This window comes from Hemitrygon akajei, chromosome 12 (assembly GCF_048418815.1).
Source record: "Hemitrygon akajei chromosome 12, sHemAka1.3, whole genome shotgun sequence".
In the NCBI taxonomy this organism is placed as follows: Eukaryota; Metazoa; Chordata; class Chondrichthyes; order Myliobatiformes; family Dasyatidae; genus Hemitrygon; species Hemitrygon akajei.
In genome coordinates, this window is record NC_133135.1 from 75,043,635 (window position 1) to 75,057,909 (window position 14,275).

At 39.1% G+C, this 14,275-nt stretch overlaps 1 protein-coding gene across 1 annotated transcript in view; it reads right to left on the minus strand.

The window, feature by feature from the left end:
* Nucleotides 1–14,275, minus strand: part of cdc73 (cell division cycle 73, Paf1/RNA polymerase II complex component, homolog (S. cerevisiae)) — a 315,070-nt gene that overhangs the window by 113,899 nt on the left and 186,896 nt on the right. The window contains exon 11 of the mRNA XM_073063512.1: nucleotides 10,495–10,552. Coding sequence (XP_072919613.1) covers nucleotides 10,495–10,552 — 58 coding nt within the window. The remainder of the gene's footprint in view (nucleotides 1–10,494; nucleotides 10,553–14,275) is intronic.

Sequence of the window (14,275 nt, forward strand, 5' to 3'; positions counted from 1 at the left end):
GTCAAGGACCCAGCGGCACCCTGGACTTCATTTAACCTGTCTCAGAGCGGAGGTCTTTAGGACCCGGGACAGCTCTGAATCCGCAGTGTTTCTATTCATGAAAATAATCACGATCACAATTGAAAATAAGGTGGAAGTAATAAAGCAATTGGAAAGAGGTGAAAAGCCATCGGTCATTGGAAAAGCATTAGGCTACAGTCAGTCAATGATCAGAACAATTTTAATGGAGCATGTGAAAGGCACTGCCCCGATGAAAGCTACAATTATTACAAAGCAACGCAGTGGTTTAATTATTGAAATACGTATGTTTCTTAAGTGTTTTATATGCATAGAAAGGTAAAATATATACCATATACTAAGAAAAATGTTTGACCAACTGATGCTAAATAATACCGGATGTACCTGTTCCAACTTCAAATCTGACTTAAAGAACAGAACTCGTTCATAACCCAGGGACTACCTGTACTTTTAAATCACCTCTAGGTTACTTATAATACCTAATACAATGTTAAATGCTATGTAAATAGTTGTTATACTGTATTGTTTAGGGAATAATGACAAGAAAAAATAGTCTGTACATGTTCAAACAACAAATGCTGGAGAGAGAACTTGCGGGTTTTCCAGACCTGTGGTTGGTTGAATCCGCGCATGCGGAACCCACAGATAAGGAGGGCCGACTGTAATATCTTTATAAAGAATAAAACAAATGTATGTGCATCTGATATACGAATATTCTGAAACAAGACTAGAATTGTATTTTACTAAAGGAAATAGAATGAATATTAGGTTCCAAAAATATTGTTGCTCCTCTCTTCAACTTGTGGCACATAGAATGACAAGTTTGCTGTTTCTTTAGCATTTGTCTGTTTCATACGAGGCCGAGTTGCTAGCTCGACGCTCAATTCAGCACGGATGAAAAGCGTCCAAATAGATGGCCAGATTCAAATCTCGGACCACTTGTCTTGAAGTCCAGTGTGGATGCCACTGCATCACTGGCCAGCTATTCTAATGCATAAAACAATAATATTAGACATAACTGAAATGTCATTTAACACATGACAAGATTGTAAAACTGAAAGATTGGTGAAATACCAATTTAGCTCAGTACTTTTAAATGGAAGATGGCTGCCCCAAACTTAAACATAATAGATTATGTGCATGCTGGAAATCTTGGGCATCACACATAAAATGCTAGAAGAACTCAGCAGGACAGACCACACCAATGGAGGGAAATTAACAATTGATATTTTGGGCTGAGAACTTTCATCAGGACTGGAAAAGAAGAGAGCAGAAGCCAGTCCTCTTCCATCAGATTTCTCCTTCTTCAGCCACTTGTCTCTTAGATGTTGCTAAAGAAACAGCAAACATTATTCTGAGCTTCAATCCTTCCAAGTCATCTTCCAACCCACAGTTCAGTTTGTGAACCAAGTTGAAAAATGCTCATGCTCCTTCAAAAAAGTTCAGATGAGCAATCTTAAAGAAGAGGATGGATCAGTAAAATGTGTTTAAGGATTTAAAGTCTTTGAGTGCTAAGTTAAATAATCTAAAGACAATAGGTAATACAGGCTGCTATAATTTTCTGTCTTCTATCTCAGAAATGTTAAATGACAGCAAATGGGAGAGTCTGGATCAATGTGTGTAAGAGCAAGTCAGTTTGTTTAAGGCAAGTAAAACCCCTGAAAATGATGGCCTGGTCATGCTCTTCTTAGCTCTGGACCAGATTAGCCCACACCTGCTCGAATCTACCACACTATGCATCCAGCTGGTGAGGTTTCAGAATCCACAAAGGCAAATCATCACCTTTATATAGAAGCAAAATGGGGAACAGGGAGGAAATCAGAAACTAGCAGAGCATCTCATTGTCACATATCACATCAGATTATGAACAAGGTCACCACCAATCAAATCAAACCTGGTCTAAGCTTAGTGCTTTACCTGTCAAGAACTTCTCTGACAGCCATGTATAGCTCAGTGATTGATCACCTCCATATAGAAAAAGAAGTGTGAATACTTGCCATTAGTTTGGACCAGTAGGTTGCTCATATATATGGTGAATGATGAACATATTTTGCAAAATGCCTATTAGTTTAATGATAGTTAAAACTTTATGGAAACTTTTGCTATCACAAGAATCAAGTCTGAATGTGTGTTCAATCATAATACGGTCACAATATGCATATAATGACCTAATCTTCTAGGCTTTAACACTGCAAAACTAAATTGTATGCCAACATTTCATAATAAATAGTAGAAATGAGATAAAAGTGGGTTTCATAGGATGGTCTAAACATTCACTTTTTCCTAACAAAATGACAACTATAAAATTTAACACCAAGAATATTTTTACAACATAAAAAAACTTTCACTGCTGAATGTTCATTAGCTGATTGCTGCACCCTCTCTGTACAAGTGTGTTACAAACACGTCAGCTACTTTTTGGCACATTTAACAAAACCTTCCTTCAGCAGCACAGGACCTCATTCAGCTGAATTTTAGAAGTCGGTTCTTACACCTAGCTGAGATCCTTGGTTGTAAAGTAATTCTCTGTAAGCTCTTCAAGTAAAACATGACAGTTTTAAAATGTTTATCACAATCCTATAACCAAAGCTCAGAGAAAAGATGACATGACAGAATAAAAGGAATGCAGAGTCAACTTCTGCAGCTGATGGATGTTAAAGAGAAGCTCATAGAGCTAAAAAGAGGGCCAGCCTTGCTCTGGGCTTCAAACCTTCTGATATCCTGATGCCTTATCCAATTCCTTTCACAATCAGTCCTATTCTATCACCTCTAGCTGCTGAATATTTGAGTTACTAGAAAGGTGCTTCTTAATTTTTCATTAAAAACATGCAGAATTTTAAATATCTATGCTAGATTTCCTCATAATCTGCTCTCAGAAGCAAAAGAACTTATTATAGTATTTCAAAAAACTTTAGCACCTCAGTATGTTTGACAGACTTAATGTATAATTGAGGCTTAACAGAAATTTCCCAAAGGTTTAGCATAACTTTCCTATGTCTATTTATAAATGACAGGAATACATAAACATATTTAATTACCTTTTGAGTTGTTCTTCCAATTCCCTTGATTTGCTTACATATAAAATTGCACATTTTAATGTGTGCTGTATTTCCTTATTCTTCTTATTGAAACAGATTACTTCTCTGGTCATTTCACCAGTGTATGATCTTTTGAAATCTATTATACATTAGTTGTTTATTTCATTGCCATCTTTCGTGTTATCTAAAAACACTGGAATAAGACCCTGTTCACCCATGCCTACGTTAATAATATTAATAATATATGAACAAGTCAGGAGTGTGATGGAACGCTCTTCAATTTTTGGACAAGTGCATCCCATGCACATTCAAGAGCAAGAATAAGGCAGTCCATTGAAATAGCATTCCATTCACCAATCTAAGCACAGTTTCTACATTACAAGAGCACAGAGCTGCAATGTACATCGTATACTCCAACAGAACCTCCCAAACCTGCAGACTGTTGGACTCTTCAACAATCTAGTGGCTGTGACCTCACACATCATGAAGACCCTAGAGATGCTGATCCTGGCTCACCTCCTACCCCTAGTCAAATCAGCCCTCGATCTTCCTTTGTTGGAGAAAAAGCTCTGTTCAGTGAAAGTCAGCATTTCCATTGTATCCAAGACAATAGACAACCTGACTGGCACCTCACAGTAAATGCGGCTTTAGAGCTGTGTGTCAGACATGGCTATAAGAAGCACTGGGGACCCACAGAGGACTGTATTGGCTCCCTTCCTGTTTAACCTGCATTCCTTGGACTTCATGTCCTCTGCAGAAATTCTCTGATGACTCAGCAATAGTTGGGTGTATAAAGAGAAGACAGGAGGATGAATAAAGAGCCCTGGTGGAGGCCACGTGGTGCAAACTAATCATCTGCAGTTCAACATTATTAAGACAAAGGAAAACATGATAGACTTTAGGAAAATTAAACCTGTATTGCTCCCTGCTACTACTGATGGTGAAGACGTGGATATGGTGAGGACCTAACAAGTACTTGGGGGGTGCACCTGGATGAAAGACATGAGTGAAGCACCAACATAGAGGCTACGTACAAGAAGGACCAGAATCGCCTCAACTTCCTGAGCAGACAGGTTCTTTCGAGTACACAGGCCTCTCCTTTGCATGTTCTACCAGTCTGTTGTCGTCAGTACAAACTTCTACGCAGTGGTGTGCTGGGGTAACGGCATCATCATGGATGATGCCAACAGGCTCAATAGCCTGATTAGAAAGGCTGGCCCTGTTATAGGAGTCAAACTGGATACACTGGAGGCTGTAACAGAACAAAGGGCCCGACAGAAAATCCTGGCAATTCTGGACAATGTTTCTCACCCTCCGCATGCCACCTTGGCTGAACAGAGGAGCACTTTCAGTAATAGACTAAGACAACACTGCTGCTCCAAAGAGCACTATACTTGGTCATTCCTACCCTCAGTCATTAGGCTCTATAATGAGTCGACCTACAGCTGGGGAAGTAATGAACCCCACCCGTTAAGACTGTTTGAGGTAGCTTATTTTTTAATTTTTCTATTTCTCTTCTAATATTAATATCTGGGCACTTGAAGTGCTACTGTGATAGTAATTTCCTTTGGGATCAATAAAGTATCTATCCTTTAGACTGTTGAACCGTTATTTTCTTTGCAGCTTAGCATCTAATTATCTGCTTGCATTTTATATAACTGCTTATATATATTACACATACACACACACACACACACACACACATATATATAAAAAACTTTTCCTAGTAACATGTATGTATAAGCAGTTGTTCAGTGTGTCCCCTAAAGGTTACATTTTTGTATGATTCTGAAAAGCTCTGGAAGCTTCTGGTGTTGCATTAGTTGAATAGGGTAACTCTTACCTAAGAACATGAATGGAATGTTCCTTATAAAAAGAGATGATCTCACGCTCCGCAATCATTTAATCTTTGGTCTGCTTTGTTTTTGCTTCCCTCTCCCTTAATTCAGTTGCCTTTTCTCTTATTACTGACCATTTTCAATTTTCTTTTTTCTATTAGCGCTTAATAAAACAATCAAGAAGCAACAAGTTTTATACCTCTTTCCAGACCTCTGAAAGTACCTTGAATTAAAACATTAGAATCTATCTATTTTGTGTACCGTAGATTCCGGACTACAGAGCGCACCTGATTAAAAGCCGCTGGCTCTAATTTTAGAAATAAAATCAATTTTTTAATTGTAAAGGCCGCACCGCTACTTTTAAATATACATACGTATCGGTAACACAAATTACGTTGCATATACTTTTTTACTGAACAGCACGAACAACATTCCAATATCTCCTAGCGACTGGTAAAAATATATATACTGCAGCCTACCAGGAAAATTTATTGACCGCCTTTAACTTAAAAGCAGCGTTTTCGCTCGGGTCTGACGCGCTTGCGTAACGCGATCGGGTCTAATCGGGTCTGACGCGCTTGCGTAACGCGATTGGGTCTAATCGGGTCTGATGCGCTCGGGTCTGACGCGCTTGCGTAACGCGATCGGGTCTAATCGGGTCTGACGCGCTTGCGTAACGCGATCGGGTCTAATCGGGTCTGATGCGCTCGGGTCTGACGCGCTTGCGTAACGCGATCGGGTCTAATCGGGTCTGACGCGCTCGGGTCTGACGCGCTTGCGTAACGCGATCGGGTCTAATCGGGTCTGACGTGCTTGCGTAACGCGATCGGGTCTAATCGGGTCTGATGCGCTCGGGTCTGACGTGCTCGGGTCTTGCTTTTCTTCGAGTATTTTCCATGTTGATGAGGGTGAGTACAAATGACTGATTTACAATAATTTAATTGTGAAAGTGCGCTTGATTTATCGTACAATTTCATTGGACCTCTGTGAACTACTCATCAATTTTATTGGTCTACTGTTACGAGGCAAAATGTTTATGAGGCGGCATGAAAAAAAACCATGTATTAGCCGCTCTGGATTAAAGGCCGCAGTGTTCAAAGCTGTTCAAAATGTGGGGAAAAAGTAGCGGCTTATAATCCGGAATCTACGGTAATTGGCAGGATGGTTACAAAGACTTAAGAGCTTGGAAGAATCCCAAACCAAGTGAGAAATTTTAGGCACCTAAACAAGAAGTAAGAGCAGCACACACAAAATGCTGAAGGAATTCAGCAGGTCAGGTAGCATCTATGGAAAGGAATAAACATTCAATGATTCAGGCTGAGACCCTTCATCATGACTGGAAAAAAAGGGGGAAGATGATGGAATAAATAGGTTGGGGATGGGGAGGAAGAAAAGCTAGAAGGTAATAGGTGCTAGCTGAATATGTGCTCAAAGAGCCAGGGGAAAGCAGAAATCACAGCCAGGGAGCAATGAGAGAGGGTCTCACTTAAATCCTGTAGCACAGAAGGTTTAAATTCTCTAATTCCAAATTGTCTGAGAAAAAAAAACTCGTTCTGGCTTTAATACATCATCAGATGGGAGTTAGAGTGAGAAAACTAGGATGCTTTAATTTTAAAAAAAGAGCAGATCTGTAAAAATCAAACACAAGCAGGTAGAATGCTAATTATATATACGCACGCAGTAGAGCCAAAAACAAGCAGAGAAGAATGAAAAATATTAAATACGTACAAGTGAAATCAGAAATCTGCTGTCCTCCTCCTCCTCCTACCTGCATACATACAGAGGCTCAAGAGCAACACACAAAGGTAATGATAATGCATGGTCACAGGAGGCAGAGGAGTGGTTTGAGTTAGTGGAGTGGATCTGAATGAATTCACCAGTTGTCGCAGTCATTGATGTGTGCATCTGAACAAAATCATTCAGTCTTCTCCAACCAGAAGCACTGGATAAAGCATGAGATCCACAATCTGCTGAGGGCCAGATCACTGGCGTTCAGGTCTGGCAACCAAGTAAAAAACAAGAGGTCCAAGTAGAATCTCCGGAAACCCATCTCACATGCAAAGTCTCAACTCCAGACGAAACTACAATCACAGAAGGATGCTGGACAACTGTGGCGGGGCTTGAATCCCATCACCCCCTGCAAAGTGAAAGCAAGTGATATTTCGTAGGTCACAACAAGGTTTTGCTCCTAGATGAGCTCAATGCCCTTTATGCTGGCTTTGACTATCAATAATGAAATAGTCTCAATAATGAAAGGTTTCAGTTTCTGAGGACGATGTGAGAGTATCCTTCAGGAGGGTGAACCCATGGAAAGCAACCAGCCCAGATGGGTTACCTGGCCAAATACTAAAGACCTGTGCTGATTAACTGAACAGAATGTTCACTAAGATCTTTAATCTCTCGCTTCAGAAGTCTGAGGCAATCACCTGATCCAAGCAGGGTTCAATCACACCAGCGTCTAAGATGAGCGTGGTAACCTACCTCAATGAGAAATGCCCAGCAGCACCTACATTCAGTTTGATGAAGTGCTTTGAGAAATTGGTGATGAAACATATCAAGTCCTGCCTGAGAAGCAACTTGGATTTACTCCAATTTGTCTACCAGCACACTAGGTTCATAGCAATGCCATTTCATTGATTCTTCACACAACCCCAGAACATCTGGACAGTGAAGATGCATACATCAGAATGCTCTTAACTGATTACAGCTTGGCATTTAATAGTATCACCACCTCAAAACTAATCAATAAGCTTCAATACTTAGGCCTCAATACCTCCTTGTGCAATTGGATCCTCATTTGTAAACACAGGTCAGTCTGGATTGGCAACATCTAATCCACAATTACCATCACCACAGGCTGTGTCCTTAACCCGCATGTTCTACTTACTCTATACTTATGACTGTGAAGCTATGCACAGTTCCAATGCCATACTTAACTTTGCTAACTACACCACTGCTGCTGGTCGAATCAAAGGTGATAGCGAATCAGCACACAGGAGGAAGAATGAAAACCTATGCTCATGGAACAATATGCACCGTAGATGTCGGATTAAAGCCGCTACTTTTTTCCCACATTTTGAACAGCTTTGAACACTGCGGCCTTTACTACGGTGCGGCTAATGCATGTTTTTTTTTCATGCCGCCAAAAACATTTTGCCTCGTAACAGTAGACCAATAAAATTGATGAGTAGTTCACAGAGGTCCAATGAAATTGTACGATAAATCAAGCGCACTTTCACAATTAAATTATTGTAAATCAGTCATTTGCACTCACCCTCATCAACATGGAAAACACTCGAAGAAAAGCATTGTGCTGTCTTTATGGCAGTTATTTAGTTTATAATATTTTCGCTTAGTAATTCATTTGTTAGTAATTTCTAGTTAAAGTTAGAAGTGTTTTAACTATATTTGTTTTCTGTACTACATCCCGGGATGCTATGACGTCACACCCGGTTTCGCCGCGTCTTGTGGGAAATACCGGTTTGCGATAAACGGGAAGGTGGGGGCGAGCGGCATTAGATCTGAGCGAACGCTGCTTTTAAGTTAAAGGCGATCAATAACTTTTCCTGGTAGGCTGCAGTATATATATTTTTTACCAGTCGTTAGGAGATATTGGAATGTTTTCAGTAAAAAAGTATACGCAACGTAATTTGTGTGTTACCGATACGTATGTATATTTAAAAGTAGCCGCGTTACAGGCACGGTTCGAAAAAAAGCATTTGCAATATGTATTTGTTTATGTAATCGGCTCTAATTTTAGAAATAAAATCAATTTTTTAATTGTAAAGGCCGCACCGCTACTTTTAAATATACATACGTATCGGTAACACAAATTACGTTGCATATACTTTTTTACTGAACAGCACGAACAACATTCCAATATCTCCTAGCGACTGGAAAAAATATATATACTGCAGCCTACCAGGAAAAGTTATTGATCGCCTTTAACTTAAAAGCAGCGTTTTCGCTCGGGTCTGATGCGCTTGCGTAACGCAATCGGGTCTAATCGGGTCTGACGCGCTTGCGTAACGCGATCGGGTCTAATCGGGTCTGATGCGCTCGGGTCTGACGCGCTTGCGTAACGCGATCGGGTCTAATCGGGTCTGACGCGCTCGGGTCTGACGCGCTTGCGTAACGCGATCGGGTCTAATCGGGTCTGACGCGCTTGCGTAACGCGATCGGGTCTAATCGGGTCTGATGCGCTCGGGTCTGACGCGCTCGGGTCTTGCTTTTCTTCGAGTATTTTCCATGTTGATGAGGGTGAGTACAAATGACTGATTTACAATAATTTAATTGTGAAAGTGCGCTTGATTTATCGTACAATTTCATTGGACCTCTGTGAACTACTCATCAATTTTATTGGTCTACTGTTACGAGGCAAAATGTTTACGAGGTGGCATGAAAAAAAACCATGTATTAGCCGCTCTGGATTAAAGGCCGCAGAGTTCAAAGCTGTTCAAAATGTGGGAAAAAAGTAGCGGCTTATAATCCGGAATCTACGGTAAGTAACTGCCATAAAGGCAGCACAATGCTTTTCTTCGAGTGTTTTCCATGTTGATGAGGGTGAGTACAAATGACTGATTTACAATAATTTAATTGTGAAAGTGCGCTTGATTTATCGTACAATTTCATTGGACCTCTGTGAACTACTCATCAATTTTATTGGTCTACTGTTACGAGGCAAAATGTTTTTGGCGGCATGAAAAAAAACCATGTATTAGCCGCTCTGTATTAAAGGCCGCAGAGTTCAAAGCTGTTCAAAATGTGGGAAAAAAGTAGTGGCTTAAAATCCGGAATCTACGGTAATATTAAACAACTTGAAAGAGTTGATATCAGATAGGCATTTTCCTTAGCTGAGTAATATAAAATGTGGGATTAGTTTGGAATGGGGAAAGATTTCTTGACTCAAATGCCATGAAACTTTTAGAATTCTCTGTCCCAAAGAGTTGTAAATCATTAGTCATTGATTATAAATCGAGGACTGAGAGGACTGATAAACTTTTTAGACATTAAGATGGATAGAACAACCATATATTTATCAATCATGAGGGCTCAAATGGCTGATTGTTGCTTCTCTATATTGCTTCATCCTTACTCCTAACATATTAGAAATATTCAAACCATGTAACTGGCACACAAAAAATTTAATTACACCAAAAAATAAAATTCTCAGCAGATTACATTGAGAAGATGCTTAAATAAAAAAGTTCTGAATTCTCATATGGGCTAGGTTAATCTATCCATTTTTCCCTTTAACTTCAATACTTTGAGGGTTTAAGAGGAAGCACTAATAACAAGCTAAGGGACATTAAACCGCAGATTGACTGCAGCTGAATTACTTGTGTAATTCCTAGGATATCTTTTGTCTAGGCATTGTTTAAATACTGAATGATCTTTGTGCCTTATTTATTCTGTCAGAATACTGGCTTCTTTTCACAAACAAAATGTTCATTCAATTCTGATTTTATTTTCCATCCAAGCATCAACAGTATTCATTAAAGGAAACAAAATTGAGATCGTTACATGAACCAAGAATTACTACAATGTCTTAGCATAAATTCATTCAAGAAAATAAAGCAATATTTCATAAATGTTTTTACCTGGTCGTGGAACAGGCTGAACAGCAGGAGTTTGAGCTTTTCTAGCTGAAGCACCTTCCTGAAAGATATGATGTATAAAAGTTAAGAGAGTCTGAAATTCTCTGGCATTGCTAGCCTAAAAAAAATTGGAATGCAATCTTTTTTCACTGGCTTCTGAAGAGACAATCACAGAGAAGAACAAAGCATTCATGACTTGCACAAGTTTCACTTTTGCAAATGTGAATCAAGAAACATCTGGCAATATTTGAGAATTTTAGACAATAACTTGCTTCCAGAAAACATAACATGCGAGCCTAAGATCCACAAAATAACTCACAAAATTCTGAAGAGCATTTGTATTTCAAGAGAAAAGCATCCCGATATAGATAGTAGGATAGTTTTGTTATATGTTATAGACTAAATATTTGTACAGCAGTCTCTGCCAGGCTAACTTGCAAACTGAAATGGCAATTTCCTCATTAACAATACTAAGGCCCTCACCCTAGTGAATTGGAAGTACAAGTGAACTGCAGCTTCATCTGGAAAGAACATCTGTGTTCATGAAGTGAAATATGAAGTATTATATGAAGTGAAGGGTGCCAAGGACAGATCTTTGTATGTCCTTGTATGCAAATTGTTCAGTCAGTGAATGTTATTTACAGACTATACTGACTTTGTCCATCATGTTCATAACCCACTCATAATATTGCAATATAGGCAGCAGCAAATCTCACATTTCCCTCATTATCTCACTTCTGTTCAAAACCAGTCTGTTGCCTCAACTTCTCCATGTGATAGGAATTACTTACTCCCCAGTCATGGGTGAAGATACAGCTTCTAATTACCCTTCTTTAATTTTCTAAGGAGAGTCTTAATTTAGTGGCCACTTTGCCGCAGATAACAGCAACATACACCACATGTCCACTTGATCAAATGAATTTTGGAGAATTCTGTGTCCATACTTTTTCAAGAAATGAAAGGGCCATGTTGTCCAAATTTCCTGATGATCACTAATCTCTATTGAAAAGAATATTTATTCAGTACTGGTACTTTAAATAAGGTTATTAAAATTACTGAGATACACAAGAGCAATATAGTTTTAAACTCATCAAAACTCAGGCTGCATAATTTTCTTAACCAAATTATTTATAAAAGACAAACCACCTACTGAGTTACAATGTTGTATATCTACAAGCAGACCTCTGTAAATGGTAAACTAATGCCCTTTATGTAAAATTCCTTTGTCAGTTATTTTATATTCTGCTCACTATTATGACACCCCTCTTTCTTAGCTTGCAACAACTGCACTCCAAGAAATTCAGTCTGCAAGCACTAATTTAAACTAATCAAGGTTAGACAACATTTTAATCCAAAATTCATAAAGAAAAGACTACTTATGACTAAGGAAGTATCAAGAACACATACAGAAGATTATGCAAGATCACCATGGTTACACGAGGGCAACAAAACGTCTGCAACAAGACTTTTTTTGTTAGAAGTAGGCAACACAGCAATTAAATAATGAATATACAAATCTATAGGTTTGGATTATTCTCTGCACTTTAGCTATTCAGACAAATGTTTCCAATCCATGGAACAAAAACCAGTAATAAATTTGTCAATTGATGATTCAGCAAATTGTGTCAAATATTAAATCACCAATGAATAGCTGCTTTTTTTTATTTATTAAATTTTAGAAATTACAAGGAATAAATGTAATAATAAAATAGTAAGAAAAATAATGTTGACCCTTCCCCCCTCTCCTTAACCCTCCCCCCCCTTAACCCTTATCTAAAGAAAGAAAAAAAAAGAAAGAAGAGAAAGATTGCCTGGATATCGGAGGACCTCCACATGCTCCATGGAGTTCAAAATAATTTTGATATTTATTTTTACTTTCCCCAATTACTATAATTTTATCTTCAAAGGACCTGTGTATTTAATCCTATCTTTTGTAAGTATAGGAGCCAAATTTTCAAAAATACATCAACCAATGAATAGCTTGAATAAAAAAAAACTTATGAACACTATGTTTCAATTATAATTGCAAAAAAGTTTTGTATTGCTTCACAGCAATACTTCTGGTGTACAAAAAAGCTGGATGAATGCAGCAGGTCGGGAAGGGTCTCGACCCGAAACGTTGACTGCTTCTTTCAATGGATGCTGCCCGACCTGCTGAGTTCATCCAGCTTTTTTGTACGTCTTGATTTGACCACAGCATCTTCTGTGTAATTTGTGTTTAATACTTCAGGTGTGATTTCTCTTGATCTGTAACATTGAAAAGGTACTTGGATTTCAAATTTCCAACATTAGACTGCAAGAAATGTGAGAAAGCTATTACCAGTACATGCCCTTCAGACTAAATCACAAGCATTTTTCTTTTAAATGTGCTCACATGTGTCTCGTGTATAGTGTCCCTGGAAAATAAATGATTTATTATAGAAACAGAAGAGCCCACCTGCGTACATAATATAAAGAAAGAAGCAAATTTTCCCAAGTCAAGCCATGAGCATTTCCTTAGTGAATACCTATTTCTGAGAGATTCAAGTACTTTTCATCACTTATGACTATATACACCTTTCACTAAATGACAATTCCAATGTTGAAACAGAAAGCCAGAATGTGAACAATTCCCTCTAAGGCAATTACAGGTTTTGGAATTAAATGGTTGCTTTGCATGCACTGCACTCACAATATTCACCTTGCCTTCAAGCAGTTCAATTCAATAGCACCCAAAGCTTTAGACACTGCTTAATTTTTAAGCGGGATTGAGTATAAGAGCCGAGAGGTAATGTTGCAGCTATATAGGGCCCTGGTCAGACCTCACTTGGAGTACTGTGCTCAGTTCTGGTTACCTCACTACAGGAAGGACATGGAAACCACAGAAATAGTGCAGAGGAGATTTACAAGGATGTTGCCTGGATTGGGGAGCATGCCCTATGAGAATAGGTTGAGTGAATTTGGCCTTTTCTCCTTGGAGCGATGGAGGATGAGAGGTGACCTGATAGAGGTGTACAAGATAATGAGAGGCATTGACTGAGTGGATAGTCAGAGGTTTTTCCCCAGGGCTGAAATGGCTAGCACGAGAGGGTGTAGTTTTAAGGTGCTTGGAAGTATGTACAGAGGAGATGTCGGGGTAAGTTTTTTTACGCAGAGTGGTGAATGCATGGAATGGATTGCCAGCGGCGGTGGTGGAGGTGGAAACGATAGGGTCTTTTAAGAGACTCCTGGATGGCTACATGGAGCTTAGAAAAATAGAGGGCTATGGGTAAAGTCTAGGTAGTTCTAAGGTAAGGACAGCACAGCTTTGTGGGCCGAAGGGCCTGTATTGTGGTGTTGGTTTTCTATGTGCATGGGGTTGAGTGGGATCTTGGATCAGTCATGATAGAATGGTAGAGCAGACTCAGTGGGCTGAATGGCTTAATTCTGCTCCAATGTCTTGTGGTTTTATGTGTGGCACCTTCTTAAAGGCTTTCTGAAAATCCAAGGACACAACTTAAACCAATTCTCCTTTGTTTCTCCTGCTTGTTATTTCTACAAAGAATTCTAGCAGATTTGTCAAGCAGTATTTTCTCTTGAGGAAACCATGCCGACTGTGGCCTATTTTATCATGTGCCTCTAAATACCCTGAAACCTATCTTTAATAATGAATTCTAACATCTTCCTGACCACTGACGTCAGGCTAACAGGACTATAGTTGCCTTTCTTCTGTCTCTCTCCCTTCTTGATGAGTGGAGTGACATTTGCAATTTTCCAGTCTTCCAAACCATTCCAGAATCTAATCATTGTTTTGAAAGATCATTGC